The sequence below is a fragment of the Argopecten irradians genome, chromosome 1, assembly GCF_041381155.1.
Source record: "Argopecten irradians isolate NY chromosome 1, Ai_NY, whole genome shotgun sequence".
Classification (NCBI taxonomy): Eukaryota; Metazoa; Mollusca; class Bivalvia; order Pectinida; family Pectinidae; genus Argopecten; species Argopecten irradians.
This window is the reverse complement of record NC_091134.1, coordinates 120,001-138,437: the sequence shown is the minus strand read 5'-3', so window position 1 is coordinate 138,437 and position 18,437 is coordinate 120,001. Positions and strand designations below refer to the sequence as shown.

At 37.3% G+C, this 18,437-nt stretch overlaps 2 protein-coding genes across 2 annotated transcripts in view; one reads left to right on the top strand and one right to left on the bottom strand.

Annotated features, from left to right (window-relative positions):
• Positions 1-18,437, top strand: part of LOC138314347 (arf-GAP with coiled-coil, ANK repeat and PH domain-containing protein 2-like) — a 97,966-nt gene that overhangs the window by 35,944 nt on the left and 43,585 nt on the right. Inside the window, 3 exon segments of the mRNA XM_069254653.1 lie at positions 750-794; positions 2,149-2,244; positions 4,604-4,678. Coding sequence (XP_069110754.1) covers positions 750-794; positions 2,149-2,244; positions 4,604-4,678 — 216 coding nt within the window.
• Positions 15,435-18,437, bottom strand: part of LOC138314358 (leucine-rich repeat-containing protein 15-like) — a 10,652-nt gene continuing 7,649 nt past the window's right edge. Inside the window, exon 2 of the mRNA XM_069254661.1 lies at positions 15,435-17,794. Coding sequence (XP_069110762.1) covers positions 15,609-17,447 — 1,839 coding nt within the window. The 5' untranslated portion in view covers positions 17,448-17,794 and the 3' untranslated portion in view covers positions 15,435-15,608. The remainder of the gene's footprint in view (positions 17,795-18,437) is intronic.

Genomic DNA, 18,437 nt, shown 5'->3' with positions numbered 1-18,437 from the left:
AATGACTTTTTCAATATCTGATGATATTTCATTAACAGCTGTTAGGCGTACCTGTTCTATATCCTTAGATAGCTGTAATATTTTATCGTCATGCTCCATTTTTAGAGTGTGTACTTTGGTATTGAGCAAAGCGGTTTTGTTCTCTAAATTTGACAAGCGTCTGTTGTTTGTATCCTTGACTTCTGACAGAGTTCTGCTGATGTTGTTCAGAGTTGGTAGTGTGTTGGTGCATGCAAAGCATGACCATCTAAATCCTGGCATTTCTCCATCCGCGACTAAGTTCACAACGCTTACACCATTACACATAGTGTTGGGATGTCTTGGTAGTAAAGAAATTTTTTGTCTAAAACTACTCAAATCGCTCTAACAGTAGTGTATTTACCTTATTAGATGCATGTTCTTGTCTAAAAATAATTTCATCAACTCTTCATCGGTTATGTAATGTATTTGTTTAACTTGCATGACTTTGGCTTGGGTATGGGTACAGCGTACATGTTTTACCTGCTTAATTGTATTGATCAATAACAGAATTAGCCTCACTGAATTGTCCCTTTAATAACAGTTTATATCTGATATATTAATATCTATTTTTTACTGTTATAAGAATTTGTAATATGCAGCAGCGTATATCCAAGAAGTTGTTTTGTTGAAGACTGATATTATATTTTATACATTAGTTTAGGCTCATGTTGTATACTACAAAGGCTAATAAGGATGGACTGTATAATGATGTTTTTCTTTCATTTCAGATCAATATTCTGCATTCTAGTAAACGATTTGATATTTTAGAAACGGTAGGTATTTTAAAAAAAATGTGTTATTTGGATACAAATTCTTTGCATAAGTTTATCAAGTTTTCTAGTATAAAGATTTTAAATTTAACAAACAATTACATTTTATATATGATGTGACAATATACCCATAATGAACTGATATTATTCTAATAATTTTCATAATACCAATATGAAAATCTGAAAATAGGCCCAGGGTAGTGATATTAGGCTTGAAGCATGCTGGAATGAAGGGCTACCCAGTTTGTTCAAATGAATGACCTTGACCTTAATTCAAAGTCACAGAGCTCAAAAGTTCTTAAATCTTTAAACAACTTCTTCTCATTAATTGAAAGGCTCTGGGTACTGATATTGGGCTTGTAGTATGCTGGAATGCAGGGCTACCAAATTTGTTCAAATAAATGACCATGACCTTCATTCAAGGTCACAAGGGTCAAAAAGGTAAAATATTTAAATTACTTCATGTGAAGAACTAAGGGGCCTAGCATGCTGGGGTCAAAAAGGCTAAAATCTTTTAAATGTACAACTTCTGTGTATTTCAGTTCTACTCTATATTGTATTAATGATCAGATGACAGTTAAGGCTCATTGAGCCTCTTGTTGATTTCTACATTGTGTACTCTCTGTGTGTGAGCTTTGTTTGTACATTGTGTACTCTCTGTTCGTAAGCTTTGTTTGTACATTGTGTACTCTCTGTTAGTGAGTTTTGTTTGTACATTGTTTACTCTCTGTTAGTGAGTTTTGTTTGTACATTGTGTACTCTCTGTTAGTGAGTTTTGTTTGTACATTGTTTACTCTCTGTTAGTGAGTTTTGTTTGTACATTGTTGTACTCTCTGTTAGTGAGTTTTGTTTGTACATTGTGTACTCTCTGTTAGTGAGTTTTGTTTGTACATTGTTTCTCTCATGTTACTGTGAGTTTTGTTTGTACATTGTTTACTCTCTGTTAGTGAGTTTTGTTTGTACATTGTGTACTCTCTGTTAGTGAGCTTTGTTTGTACATTGTGTACTCTCTGTTAGTGAGTTTTGTTTGTACATTGTGTACTCTCTGTTAGTGAGTTTTGTTTGTACATTGTGTACTCTCTGTTAGTGAGTTTTGTTTGTACATTGTGTACTCTCTGTTAGTGAGTTTTGTTTGTACTTTGTGTACTCTCTGTTATTTAGTTTTGTTTGTACTTTGTGTACTCTCTGTTAGTGAGTTTTGTTTGTACTTTGTGTACTCTCTGTTATTTAGTTTTGTTTGTACTTTGTGTACTCTCTCTAAGTGTGTTTTGTTTGTACATTGTATACTCTCTGTAAGTGTGTTTTGTTTGTACATTGTATACCATCTTTTAGTGTGGATTGTTTGTTTCCTTTTCAGATGTTATCATTTATGCATGCCCAAAGTACCTTCTTCCATCAAGGCCATGAGCTGTTTAAGGAATTTGAACCAGAAATGAAACGTGTGGCAACACAGGTAAAAACTATTTCATTTAATATTTGGACATTGTATAGGTTAAACCTCCAAGGGGATGGATGGATGGGAACAAAAAAATGTTCAAATATGATTACCATATTTTCCAGACAATAAGTTGCACCTAAAAGTTAGGCCAATGTACCCACGTAACCCTCTGTGTACATACAATTGATATCTGAAGTACAGTAATGATTATCGATTGTTTAGAATAATGAAAACTGTCTGTAAAAATGAGTAAAAATTGATTTGGTCATGTTTCTGTCCGTTGTTTACTTTGCCATTACGTAAGCCTACTTGTGTGTAAACAAACATGGCGGCCGTATGAATCCACGCTTACTCTCGCTTATATTTCAGTAAACTGGTTAAAATACTTTTTCAGGATGAATAGGATTTTATTGTACCTCTATTTTTATATATTTTGTGTATTAAATATATTGTTATGTAAAATTAGGTTAATGTATTATCAAGATCTGCATCGTAACCTAAATATGACTTTGTTTAGAGTGTTAGCATATCCCAAAATGTATTACTGAAGCCTTCTTTTTGTAAACTTCTGGATATGACCTCATGGTGTTTGACGCTGCTATCCCAAAATGTATTACTGAAGCCTTCTTTTTGTAAACTTCTGGATATGACCTCATGGTGTTTGACGCTGCTGAGATCGGTTTAATGTTTTAATGTAAAGAGTTACTGTATAATCGACTTCCTTTACAGTGTAGGTGTATCCCATAATGCAATACCGAAGCTTTATTTGTTAGGTCATCTGACCTATAGTACCTATAATCGTGGGCCGTCCACCATGCGCCATGCGTAAACTTTTCCTATAAATCGCTACTTGTAAAAATTTCTTTATGGATTTTAACTAAATTTGGCAAGAAACATCCTTAGGGAAAGATGAACAGATTTTGTATAAATGGTGACTCTGATCCCCCTGAGGGCTGAGGGGCAGGGCCCAATTGGGGAAATTTTGGTAATTCTTTAAAACGCTACTTGTCAAAAAGTTCTAAACAGATTTTAACCAAATTTGGCCAGAAACATCCTTAGGGCAAAGGGAACAGATTTTGTATAAATGGTGAGTCTGACCCCCTTAGGGCATAAGGGGCAGAGCCCAATAGGGGAAATAGAGGAAAATGCCTTCAAAATGCTACTAGTCATAAAGTTATCATTGGATTTCGACCAAATTTGGCCAGAAACATTGTTAGGGGAAGGGGAAGTGATTTTGTGTAAATGGTGACTCTGAACCCTGTGGGTCCTAAGGGAAGAGGGCCAATAGGGGAAATCGAGATGGAGGAAAAAATTTTCAAAATGCTACTTGTCATAAGATTCTTATTGGATTTTGACCAAATTTAGTCAGAAATATTCTTAGGGGAAGGGGAACAGATTTTGTATAAATTGTGACTCTGACCCCCCCTCCCCCCCTCCCTGGGGCCTGATGATTGGGGCCCAATAGGGGAAATTGAGTAAAATTTCTTCAAAAAGCTACTAATCTTAAAGTTTTGAAAGAATTTCTACCAGATTTGGTATAAAATATCTTAATGGGATGGGGAATAGATTTTGTATAAATGGTGATTCTGACCCCCCTAGACCCTGAGGGGCGGGGCCCAATAAGGGAAATAAAGGAAAATTTCCTTCAAAACGCTACTTGTCATAAAGTTCTCATTGAATTTTGACCAAATTTGGCTAGAAACATACTTAGGGAAAGGGGAACAGATTTTGTATAAATGATGACTCTGACTCCCATGGGGCAGGAGGGACAGGTCCCGATAGGGGAAATTTTGGTAATTCTTTAAAACACTATTAGTCATAAAGTTTCGAAAGAATTTCAACCAGAATTGGTCTAAAGTATCTTTATGGTTATGGGAAAAGGAGATTTTGTATAAATGGTTACTCTGACCCTCCAGGGGCAGGAGGGGGCAGGGCCCTAATAGGAGAAGATGAGGAATTTGTTTTGAACAAGCTAGTACTTATAAACACATCTTAAGATTTTGGCCAAATTTTATCAAACAACTTTTTGGGAATGAGATAAGATTTTGTATAGTGACTCTGCCCAACACCATTGTTTCGGTTTCTATTTTACCAATTTGTTTTCCCTTCCTCTTGTAATAATTTGTTGAAATGATTTTCAGATGACCGTTGAGACGCATGGGCCTCTTGTTGTAAACCTCCGGATATGGCCTCGTGGTTTTTGATTCTGTAGAGGTCGATTAAACGATAATTTATATGACAGTGTGATGCTTATAAAATTGGTCCTATTTTCTTATTAATGGTCTTATATTCAGTGAATTAATTAATCTATGGAATATTGTCAAAGAAACTTTTTAACATGCCTATGATTTGATAAAATTCATCTTATTTTCAGGTGGAAGAGTTAAGTGCCAAAGCTAGTCAAGAGCGCAAGGAGATGGAGCAAAGGCACAGCCTTGTGCAGCAAAAGGTAGGCATTTATGTTTGTATATATGTAGATCATAGGATTTGTCTTTGTAATTCAGCATTCAAGTATGTACAGCAATACTCCTGAGGTCAAGAGTATGTCTGGTGTGCAGCATGTTTACGTGTCCTGTGTACTTCCACAGGGCAAATTGTGTTAAAATTGGCCATTTGGAAGCATTATTAAGCAGGTTGTCTTGGTCACTAAGGCATGTTTTACTGTATAAAGGAATCATTCAGTACATACTTGTATGTTACATGTGGTAGCAAAATGAAATTTATTCAGCTATTTTTGTTCTGTAATAGATTCAACAAAGGTTAGATTGAAAAAAAATATTGTCTGCCTAAAACTTATTTCGCTGTAATAGTTTCAATTCAGCTTAATAAACTTGAGCTAAAGACAAATCCTCTTGACTAAAAGTATTTACTTTGGGTTGCTTTTTAGTACAGAAGCTTAAGTGTCAAAGTCAGTGTTATCAGATATTGTTTCTGTGGGATGATTGATGTTGTAGGCAACATATTGTTTTGCTTGGAATTCTTTTATGAAGCAATTTTAGTTTTAATCAGTCAGCTTCAGTGTTTGACCTTGAACTTCTCTCTTCCACAAACATACAGTTGTTTTTGATGCTCTTGATAGTTTGTCTATATGGTTTTAGATCTTGTATCTAGAAGATCATAAGTTTATGTAAAGTTGTAAGAGTTATCTGCTTGTACATATTAGTAGTGAAATGTTTCTGTGTGTATTAGACTGGAGTTTGTGAGAGTGTGCAGTACAACAACACAAGTCACTTGTACAGCTCCACATTTTACTTTCAGCCTCTCATCTAAATGACAGTTGCTTGTGATGATCGTGATGATATCTTGTAAACATGTAAATCTTACTGAAAAGCAGGTGGAGTCGTTAGAGTTATCTCCCTTATCTTGTACTCTACAGAATAGAAGTTGGTACTGAGGATTTTTTTTCTTTTTCTGTTGAATTGTAGAGCAACATTGCGATTGTGTTAGCACTCAAATATGTACTGAAGCACATAACACATGTCAGCACTAGTGAAACCAAGCCATGTTTACAGAAACATAGACTGATACTCTCTACAAGATAACCAGGTGTTTGATGACTAATATACAAGCTCCATGTGGACGAAGGAAAATTATAGAATAAAACAATTGATAGAAATCTTTATAAGGATATGTCTTATAACAAGACATGTGTCTTATAACTGATTACAGTGTGAGATAGCATTGTTTTGTGGCTTATGTCTTATAATTGAACTTTGGATAAAACCTGTCCTGACATCAGTACAGGATGAATGATTTGTAGCTAAAATCAGATATGTCTTGTTGCTGAATTCATGGTAGCACCTGTGTCTTAGAGTGAACAAAGGATAATACATGTGTCTCATAACTAGACTGAATTCAAGATATGACACATGCTATAAGATATGTAAAAAATGTCTTATGAGTATTTATGCAAGATATTACTGATGAATAAATGACTAAATCCAGGGTAATATTGTAGTTCATGACTGATTACATTCTAAGTTTTTTGACTAAAAAATGTCCCTCCCTCTTTTCTAAGGCTTTAATTTCACTTACATCGAATTAAATGCAGACTTGAAATATGAAAAAATATGTTGGTTTCATTAAGGATGTACACCTCTGAGAAGTCAAAATTTTCTTGTATTAAACTTTTTTTCTCATATAGATTTCTGGAAATAGAAGTTCATACCATACAAGAAAATGGAAGAAAAACATATGTTGGTGTGCTTATTTTTGAGCTATTGTCACTCAAAGATACCAAGTGGACAAAATCTTTTTTGGGGATTTTTGATGTTTTGACCATATACACAAGAGTTTAAAGCTACAATTTTCTAATGAGATGTTTGATATGTATGGAAGTTTGAAGAATTTACTTTCCTGTAGTCTTCTTTAAAAATATTTAAGTTTTGATTAATAAGAGTCATATTTTTAGCTCACCTGGCCCGAAGGGCCGGTGAGCTTATGTCATGGCGCGGCGTCCGTCCGTCCGTCCGTCTGTCTGTCCGTCTGTCCGTCTGTCGTCCGTCCGTCCGTCAACATTTCCTTTAAATCGCTACTAGTCATAGAGTTCTGCATGGATTGTAACCAAATTTGGCCACAAACATCCTTGGGGGAGGGGGAACAGAACTTGTATAAATTGTGGCTCTGTCCCCCCCGGGGCAGGACGGGCGGGGCCCAATAGGGGAAATAGAGGTAAATCCTATAAATTGCTACTTGTCCTAGAGTTCTGCATGGATTGTAACCAAATTTGACCACAAACATCCTTGGGGGAGGGGGAACAGAACTTGTATAAATTTTGGCTCTGGTCCCCCCGGGGCAGGAGGGGCGGGGCCCAATAGGGGAAATAGAGGTAAATCCTTTAAATCGCTACTTGTCCTAGAGTTCTGCATGGAATGTAACCAAATTTGGCCACAAACATCCTTGGGGTAGGGGGAACAGAACTTGTATAAATTTTGGCTCTGGTCCCCCGGTGGCAGGAGGGGCAGGGCCCAATAGGGGAAATAGATGTAAATCCTTTAAATCGCTACTAGTCATAGAGTTCTGCATGGATTGTAACCAAAATTAGCCACAAACATCCTTGGGGGAGGGGGAATAGAACTTGTATAAATTTTGGCTCTGATCCCCCGGGGGTAGGAGGGGCGGGGCCCAATAGGGGAAATAGAGGTAAATCCTATAAATCGCTACTAGTCATAGAGTTCTGCATGGATTGTAACCAAAATTAGCCATAAACATCCTTGGGGGTAGGAGAACAGAACTTGTATAAATTTTGGCTCTGACCCCCCGGGGGCAGGACGGTTGGGGCCCAATAGGGGAAATAGAGGTAAATTCTTTAAATCGCTACTTGTCCTAGAGTTCTGCATGGATTGTAACCAAAATTAGCCACAAACATCCTTGGGGGAAGGGGAACAGAACTTGTATAAATTTTGGCTCTGATTCCCCAGAGGCAGGAGGGGCGGGGCCCAATAGGGGAAATAGAGGTAAATCCTTTAAATCGCTACTAGTCATAGAGTTCTGAATGGAATGTAACCAAATTTGGCCACAAACATCCTGGGGGAAGGGGAACAGAGCTTGTATAAATTTTGGCTCTGGTCCCCGGGGGCAGGAGGGGCGGGGCCCAATAGGGGAAATAGAGGTAAATCCTTTAAATCGCTACTAGTCATAGAGTTCTACATGAATTGTAACCAAATTTGGCCACAAACATCCTTTTTGGAAGCGGAACAGAACTTGTTTAAATTTTGGCTCTGACCCCCCGGGGGCAGGAGGGGCGGGGCCCAATAGGGGAAATAGAGGTAAATCCTTTAAATCGCTACTAGTCATAGAGTTCTGCATGGAATGTAACCAAATTTGGCCATAAACATCCTTGGGGGTAGGAGAACAGAACTTAAATAAATTTTGGCTCTGACCCTCCGGGGGCAGGAGGGGGGGGCCCTATAGGGGAAATAGAGGTAAATTCTATTAATCGCTACTTGTCCTAGAGTTCTGCATGGATTGTAATCAAATTTGGCCACAAACATCCTTGGGGAAAGGGGAACAGAACTTGTATAAATTTTGGCTCTGATCTTCCGGGGGCGGAGAGGCGGGGCCCAATAGAGGAAATAAAGGTAAATCATTTAAATCGCTACTAGTCATAGAGTTCTGCATGGAATGTAACCAAATTTGGCCACAAACATCCTTGGGGGAAGGGGAACAGAACTTGTATAAATTTTGGCTCTGGCCCCCCGGGGGCAGGACGGTTGGGGCCCAATAGGGGAAATAGAGGTAAATCCTATAAATCGCTTCTTGTCTTAGTGTTTTGCTTGGATTGTGACCAAATTTGGCCATAAAAATCCTTGGGGGAAGGAGAACAGAACTTTGGCTCTGACCCCCTGGGGGCAGGAGGGGTGGGGCCCAATAGGGGACTTAATGGTTAATATTAAAATTCCTTCAGAAAAGAAACAATGAAGCTGTATTCAGAGCATTACTTGACATTACAAACCAGGTGAGTGATACAGGCCCTCTGGGCCTCTTGTTTCTCGGAATATCAGCATATGCTACCCCTACCCCTTAATTTTGAGCTACAAAAAACACTATTTTCAGCCATTTTTGCCAAATTTAACCCTTTATAGAAACAGTTGTGGTATTTAACTTTTGTTAATATTTTGCATATCAATAGGGAATGGGTTGTTCTTTCTAAATTAGGCAGAAAAATGGGGGGGGGGGTGTCAGTGTGCTTACTTTTTTGCCCCATTTGAATATGTGTTATTTTTTAGTATTTTAGAGTAAAAAATACAAGTGCTCAATTACCATTAAATGTAAAAATAAAGTGACAAAAGCGTATCACTTCACGCAATAATGCTCAATATTTTGATAACCACGAACATAGTAAAGATTAACAGCAAAAACTAGCTCAATACAGGTAAAAATGCTGGTGCAGTGATGATTTAAGTAAAAACGATTTCAGGAAAAAATGGTTAAACTATGGCTCTACTCAAAGAGGAAAAGACACAATTTCAAAATGGCCGCCAAATGGGACATTTCTTAAAATCCCTGTACAAAAAAATCTACTGAAAATAGAAATGTAATTTTTTGACAAAATTTGCATCTGGCAACTTTCTACAGATATTAATAAAATATATTTGAAAATCTCATAACTTCTTTGATCTTTGTCGAAACGAGACTTCAACAGGACTGAAACTTCCGCAGAATACATCCTTAAGCATTAAATTACCTTCTTGGGAGATTCATGGTCCTATAATTCTCACAGGATTGCAGACAAATTTAATAACATGCGTTATGATTAATTTGTCTGCAATCCTGGGAGAATTATAGGACCATAAATCCCCCAAGAAGGTAACTTAATGCTTATATTTCCATTTTATATTATATTTAAGCCAACCTGTAGGCCTAATGTACAATGTAATCGCTATTACCAAATCAAATTCCCCGCAGCCCTTGTCATGGAGCCTCTGGTGACGTCATAAGTACCTCTGACGTCATTAGAACTCCCGACATCATTCGTGGTAAAAAAAAATAACTCCATGGAAATGACCATAAAATCATAGTACACTTCCAACATTTTAATCAATATGTCCATCTTTAGATTATTCAACATTTTAAAATCACAACTACGAAATTGAGAGCAATTGGGGTTTTTCATTCCGGTAGCACACAAGTATGCACAAAAAATGTGCATTGCGTCATTACGTCGTGACGGCGTTCAGAATGATGCCACAATAGATGTTATGCATATCACTACACCAACGGAAGTTATAGGAGAATTAGGATACCATAAATTCCCCTTTTGGTTGGTAAGGTTATATAGCGTCAGTCTGGAGCAAATGGAAATATTTACTAATATCTTTTGCAAATTGATTTATGGATTACTTTGTAGAATAATTTTATGAAAGGCTAGTACAATCTTGTTTCTATGAAGCGGCCCCTTATTTGCTTCAATTTTTAAGCAACCTGTGTACTTGGGTCAAATACGGTATATATCTGATGACTGAATAAGGGATAAAGCTTGCTTAAATGCATGTATACGAAATATACAGGAAACCTCATGTCCTATGACTGCTGTATACAAGATAAGATATTATCTTATGACTGACTGTATACCAGATAAGACATGTGTCTTATGATTGACTGTAAACAAGATAAAACATGTATCTTATGACTGACTATGCAATATAAGATTTGTGTCTTATGACTGACTATATACAATATAAGATGCCTGTCTTATGACTGACTGTATACAAGATAAGACGTGTCTTATGACTGACTGTATACAATATAATATATGTATCTCATGACTGACTGTATGCTAGATAAGACATGTGTCTTATGACTGACTGTATACTAGATAAGACATTATCTTATGACTGACTGTATACAAGAAAAGACATGTGTCTTATGACTGACTGTATACTAGATAAGGCATGTGTTTTATGACTGACTGTATACAAGATAAGGCATGTGTCTTATGACTGACTGTATACAATATTAGATATGTGTCTTATGACTGACTGTATGCAATATAAGACATGTATCTTATGACTGACTGTATACAATATAAAATATGTGTCTTATGAATGACTGTATGCAATATAAGATATGTCAGTCTTTTGACTGACTGTATACAAGATAAGACATGTATCTTATGACTGACTTTTTGCAATATAAGATTTGTGTCTTATGACTGACTGTATAAAATATAATATGCCTGTCTTATGACTGACTGTATACAAGATAAGATGTGTCTTATGACTGACTGTATACAATATGAGATGCATGTCTTATGACTTAGTGTATACAATTTAAGACATGTCTTATGACTGACTCTATGCAATATAAGGTATGTGTCTTATGACTGACTGTATACAAGATAAGACATGTGTCTTATGAGTGACTGTAAGCAATATAAGATATGTGTCTTATGACTGACTGTATACAAAATAAGATGCCTGTCTTATGACTGACTGTATACAATATAAGACATGTGCCTTATGACTGACTGTATACAATATAAGATGCATGTCTTATGACTGACTGTATGCAATATAAGACATGTGTCTTATGACTGACTCTATGCAATATAAGACATGTGTCTTTTGACTGACTATATACAAGATAAGACATGTGTCTTATGACTGACTGTATACGAGATAATACATGAATCTTATAACTGACTATATACAGGAGAAGACATTATCTAATGACTGACTGTATACAAGATAAGACATGTGTCTTATGACTGACTGTATACAAGATAAGACATGTGTCTTATGACTGACGCTATACAAGATAAGACATGTGTCTTATGACTGACTATACAAGATAAGACATGTGTCTTATGACTGACGGTATACAAGATAAGACTTGTGTCTTATGACTAACTATATACAAGATAAGATATGTGTCTTATTACTGACTGTATACAATATAAGATGCATGTCTTATGACTGACTGTATGCAATATAAGATATGTGTTTTTTGACTGACTTCAGAAAAGAAAAGACATTTGTCATGTTACTGTATATAGGCAAAGATTATGATGGTTTCTAGATATGTCTGGTGACTGAATTCTGAAGATTTGAATAGGGAAGTACAGCTTTTATAGTCAGATGACCGATTTCAATCTTTCAATCGTTTACAGCTTTTTTCAGATCTTAAAATAATTTTTAATGAAAAAAAGTAAAGTTTACAAGGACACTTTAGATTTTATTAAAGATAATTTTAAGTGGACTACTTGAAATGTCTGGTTTAAACTCATTAGCAAGCTAAAACTTTTTTATCAGTCCATAAAATGTATCTTGTGTAATGGAAAACATTTATTTGGTAAGAAAGTATGCCTTGCTTTTCTTTCTTTTGAATTGTCTGAGTGGTGATGTATCTCTAAGCACTTGAATACTTTGCAGTGAAGTGTAAGTGTATGTCAGTAGTAAGGAGGACATCTAGTAAGGTCACCTCTTTCAGTAGTAAAAGGAAAATTGCCCTGAATCATGGGAACCTACTACATATGTTTATCCCAAGTCATTTCAATTTTATATTTTTCTAAAAAATGGTTAAAATATCCAAACAATGTCTTGTAACTAAATATGGCATATACTGCTTAATCATGTATGTTTTGATAATAACAATAACAATAACAGTTGGCACTCTGACAGAAAACTAATCAAAAGTTTGCATGGGTATCCTGAAACTTAATCCATGGATCTCTATAAATCATAATGTTTAAAAAAAAAAAAAAAAAAGACGACAATTATTTGATACTAAAATATAAAATGCGGGACTTTCTGAACTTTTTAAAATTACATAATGTGGACAAAAACAAGTAAATTGTGCTAGCAATGTGAAAATCCTACTGCAATACTGAATATGTACCAAAATCTGTACAGGATATGATTTCTGAGCCTAAAACTGAATGGTTGTAATGTGAGAAGTCTGGTGATGATATTAAGTTATGTTTTCATTAAGATAATCTCCAATTACATACTGAACATTGAGGAATTCCACTGACTGGGGAGAAAATTCCCATGATGGTGAGAAACACACTAGTGTTTATCTCAGGATGTGCCTGTGCATTACACCAAAGAAAATGTTTATACATCTGTTGTTTGAGTTGACTTGGCCAGCCTCTGTCAATGTATTACACAGACCTCACCAGAATCAGGCAACATGATATAAAACCAACCTTTGTAGCCTCAAAGATTGTTTTAAACCAATCTTAGTTGAACGCTGACTTGGCTATTTGGACTCTTAAGCTTGTGTACTTTTTGAACCTAAAGAAAGTTATAACCTTATGATAATTATTTAGCTTACCTCATACAGATAGATATTAAGTGACGTGCTGAATCTGTCATCTATCGACCTGCATGTGTTTTGTCTGTCATCCATTGACTTAACAGTTTAGCAGAATTTAACAAAACCTGATTGGTCACAGCTATGGTTTAGCATAAGGGTTCAAATTCCAGTGAAAATTGGTGTATATAAGGATTTTGAGGGGTGTTTGACACATTGGTACCACTTTGGAAATCCTCAGTTACAAAATCAGTTCTAGGTTTTTGGAAATTTTGGTATTGTTCATTTGTTTTTGTGAAAATTAATTAGCAAATGAGATATTCGACCCATTAGGGTCAGGATGACCTATTGTCATCATGGACCGTCTGTTGTCGTGCGCTGTCCCTGTCCTCAATGCGTAAATTCTTCATTCAAACGACTTCTTCTCAATAACCAAAAGGCCCAGGGCACTAATATTTGACCTGTCACATGCTGGGATGAAGGGCTACCAAGTTTGTCAAAATGAATGACCTTGACCTTCATTCAAGGTCACGGGTCAAATAGTCTAAAATCTTTAAACGACTTCTCAAGAACCAGATGGCCCAGGGTACTGATATTTGGCGTGTAGCATGCTGAGGCAAAGGGCTACTAAGTTTGTTCAAATGAATGACCTTGATCTTCATTCAAGGTCACAGAGGTCAAATAGGCTAAAATCTTAAATCAACTTCTTGTGAATAACTAAGAGGCCACGTGACCTGAGTTTGGGCCTGTGACATGCTGGGATGAAGGGCTACCATCACGTTGGCTCAAATGAATGACCTTGCCCTTCATTCAAGGTCACAGGGGTCAAATGAAATCTTCAAACCACTTCTCAAGAACCGAAAGGCCCATTATACTCATATAAGGCCTGTAGCATGCTGGGATGAAGGGCTACCAAGTTTGTTAAAATGAATGACCTTGACCTTCGCCCAAGGTCACCTGGGTCAAATTGGCTAAAATCTTTAAAAGACTTCAGTCAAGGTCACAGGGGTAAAATAGGTTAAAATCTTAACTACTTCTTGAGAATAATTAGGAAGCCTATAGCTAGAGACCTGATATTGGGCCTGCGACATGCTGGGATGAAGAGCTACCAAGTTTATTCAAATGAATGACCTTGACCTTCATTCAAGACCACAGGGTTCAAAATGGCTTAAACCTTTAAATGACTTCTTGTAAATAACTAAGAGGCGTACAGACCTGTTATTAGGCCTGTGACATGCTAGGATGAAGTGCTACCAAGGTTGTTCAAATGAATGACCATGATCTTCATTCAAGGTCTCTGGGGTCAAATAGGCTAAAATCTTTAAACGACTATGTTGAATTGTGCTAATTCAGTTGTCAGATGACTTAAGTACCATTGGCCTCTTGTTAGGCTTTAATTTCACTTACTTCAAATTAAATGCAAAGTGAAAATATGAAAACTGTGTTGGCTTCCTTACTGATTTCTTTTACAAATTGATTTATTGCTTACTTTGTAGAACAATTTTATGAAAGGCTAGTCCAAATTTATTAAATGCCCCTAGCTTATTTGCTTCAATTTTTTAAATGCCTTTGGTGATTATTGGGTCGAATACGGTATATGATTTTTGAAAACGGCAAACTTGTGGTATGTACCACTTTTTAAAAACCAATTTCTATGGAACACCGTAGCTATCTTGTATGGTTCAAATATACTATATGAATGTGTGTTTTCATTGTATTACATGGTTTAATCATTGTGTGATTTGAACTTAGCAATGGCCATAAATTTCCATGGTAACAAAATGAATGTTCTAGTGCTCTATTCGAAATTGCACAGTATTTAAAAATTGGAAGCATTAAGGGCCATATGCCCTAATATTATATACAATACACTTCAAGAAATCATTAATGTCATAATTAAACTTTATTAAAATTATTAAATATTATTAAAAGTTATATCATTGAAGTTTTTTGTTATCTAGTCACTTAATCTAATGAACTCAAGTTATACTAAAAATTCCAACAATAGCATGATTTTCATTATTTTCAATGTACATGATAATTTACCAAATGAAATGCTCCTATATATAGATCTGAATGGCCAAGTGCTGTATCAACACTTTTGTAACACATGAAAAAATATACTTACTGTAAATTACTTCGTTTTTGCGAAATACACATTTTCTGTAATTTTGCAAGAGCACTGAATTGCTTATTCAAATACTAAGAAAATGTGAAAAAGTACACATGGAAATGAAGTTGTTTACATAAGATGCAAAGTTCATAAATCTGTATATGGGAGTGTTGTTCTAGATATAGTTTAAATAATGTAATCCAGTTAATGTGATGTTTGTTAATTTGAATATATTAGATAAAAGTTCAAACAACAGATGAATATCTGCTTGCAAATCTGGTACAGATGTTAGCTTATGCTCTGTAGTGATCTGGATAAATAAATCTGAATATCAAAGTATTAAAGCAACACTTTATACAACAGATAAAAATATGCTTAGTACAAGGCTCATAGGTGTATATTCAGTAGATAAAAAATCACATAAAATGATGCTTCTAAATCTGCTACCATATGATTCTGCTTTCTTTATCTGAAAGTCTTTGATACATATCTGTACAGTGCATCTGTATACCTAAGGGGAAGGAGTGACCTTCGATTTTTGTTTTGGTCGTTTATTGCGGCATCGTTGCTTTCCATTCTTTAAGACACGGCAGCACTCAATAGTGCCATCAGATTGCCGAGTGCATCTCCTACGACGAAGTGCATGCAGCTGATTGTGACGCTTTCCTCTATTGCGACGCTTTCTTTTACCTTTTTTGTTCTTTCTGTTCTTCTTCCTGTTTTTCTTTCCTTTCCTTTTTCGACCTTTCTTTTTTGCTTTTTCAGTCTTAGTTTTGACCTTGGGATTTGTCTTGGGACGTGAAGGCGCAGTTTCTTGTGGCTGTGTTAATTGTTGAGCAGCTTGTGTTCCTGTATTTCTTGCTGTCTCGCCTACTGGATTACCTCTATTTTGTGGTGAACTCTTCTCCACACTTACAATATCGCCCTTTAAGGCTACACGTGAAACTTGTACAGCAGGTCTCTGCGGGGACGTTTCCTCAGACGTCTTAGCCACGACTGCCACAAATGACATGTCTGGTAGATCAGCAAGTTTTCTTCCTCTCAGCTGGACTGGCATGGCACACTCAAGTTCATTAGTGTTGTGGAAGGAAACTTGTCTTTCTAGCATCCATTGTTTTAGCCAGATGAGATCCCGATCACAATGGAACGGGTTACCATCTAGTAACAGCTGTTGTAAACTGCCAAACGATTCCTTCAGAGCTTCAGGCAGACTTTGGATTTCATTATACTGTAGATTCATGATCATCACCTGTTCCAGTCTGACTCCAGAACTGACCAGAATAGCCAATGTACTGGACACCAAAGATGGACTATTCATAAAGTTTAGAGTGTTTATACTGGATAAGGCTGAGACAAACTGTTCACTGACATGCACTGTAGGGGAGGCAATGTTTGCCAGCGTCAGAGAGTTCAGCTGTGGAGGGAAGGCCCCATGGTCAACACTGGTGAGTGGATTGTGGGATAGCTGAAGCGTTGTCAGTGCCGACAGGTCAGAGAAGGTGCCGTCAGGGATCATTGATATATCATTGAACTGTAAATTGATCTGTTGAACGCCTTGAAGACCTCTGAATGACTCTCCGTAAATTCTTTGTATTCTGTTCATTTCAAGAGAGATTATTCGTAGCTTGGAGTGGTTAAGGAACAAGTGAGACTGTATCTCATAGACGTGGTTGTTGTCGAGGTAGAGTGTTTCCAGGTTAGTGGGTAAGCCCTGAGGTATATAGAAGAGTTGGTTGTTACTAAGCCACACCTCTTTAAGGTTCTTCAGAGGTTTCAAGGCTCGATAACTGATGTTTTTTAACATGTTATTCTCCAACATCAACAGACGCAGATTTCTTATTCCTTTGAAAGCATCATCACCAATGTCGGTAATCATGTTATTGCCAAGACGAAGGTCAGCAACTGAGTATGGCATGCCTGTTGGGACCTTCTTAAGTTGGCTCTTGGTAAAGTCAATGAGCTGGAGCATGTTACTGGAGAAGTCTAAGTCCACAGTGTGTGTTAACGCGTTATTACTGAGGATGAGATAACGCAGGCGTTCCAGATTCTTAAAGGCCTTTGGATGTATCCGGTTGATTTGGTTGTTACTGAGGTCCAACATACGTATCATAGTGTTTGTCTGAAAGTCATCCTCTTCGATTTCCGTGAGCTGGTTAAATCCGAGGTAGACAGATGATAGTGAGGTGAGGCCCTCAAATGGCTGACCGAGTCGCAGTAGATGGTTGTTTGTTAATGTTACAATAGACAATTCATCCAATCCCTGAAAAGCTCCGTCCTGTATAGCTGTAATGGAGTTGGATGACAGGTCAATCTGTGTTAGATGTGGTATATTTTGAAATGAGTCCGCCATGATATGACTTATACCATTGTTCGGTATTCTTAATGACTGAACATTTGGAAGCGACTGAAAACTTGCTTCATTAAAATCGGTGATTTGATTTCCTGTGAAATCAAGAACCTCAACTTCCTCTGGAATATTTTTAGGAATATCTCTCAGTCCTGACTGCACACAGTTTGCAGTGCCTCCGGTACAGGAATGGCATTGAGGGGGACACGGCACAACATGTGGTACCCATAGCCACAGGATATAAACCACCAATTGTATTACACCACCAAAGGGTCTTCATTGTTAGGATAAAGTTCAGATGTCTCAAGTGATACACTCAACTGCGACAGTCACTGTACATTGGGAGGCACCTGAAACATATACAAATAAAAGGTGTTAACCAGGTAAATAATAACACCCTCCACCACACACACCATTACCACCACACACCACCACCACCACCTACACCACCACACACACAACACACCACCACACACCACCACCACCACCCCCACCCACCACAACAACACACCACAACCACACACCACCACAAACCACCACCACAACATACCACACATCACCACCACCACACACCACCACCACCACACACCCACACACACACCACACAACACAACACCACCCACCACACATCACCACCACCACCACAACACACCACAACATTGCACCACCACAAACAACCACCACCACACACCACACACCACCACCACCACCACCACATACCACCACAACCACAACCACAACACAACACACACCACCACAAACCACACCACCACACACCACACATCACCACACACCACCACACACACACACACCACACACACACACACCCACCACCACCACACACCACCACCACCACCACAACACACCACAACCACAACCCAACACACACCAACACAAACCACCACATACCACACACCGCCACACACCACCACAACCACACACCACATCACACACCACCACTACACACACCACATCACACAACACCACCACCAC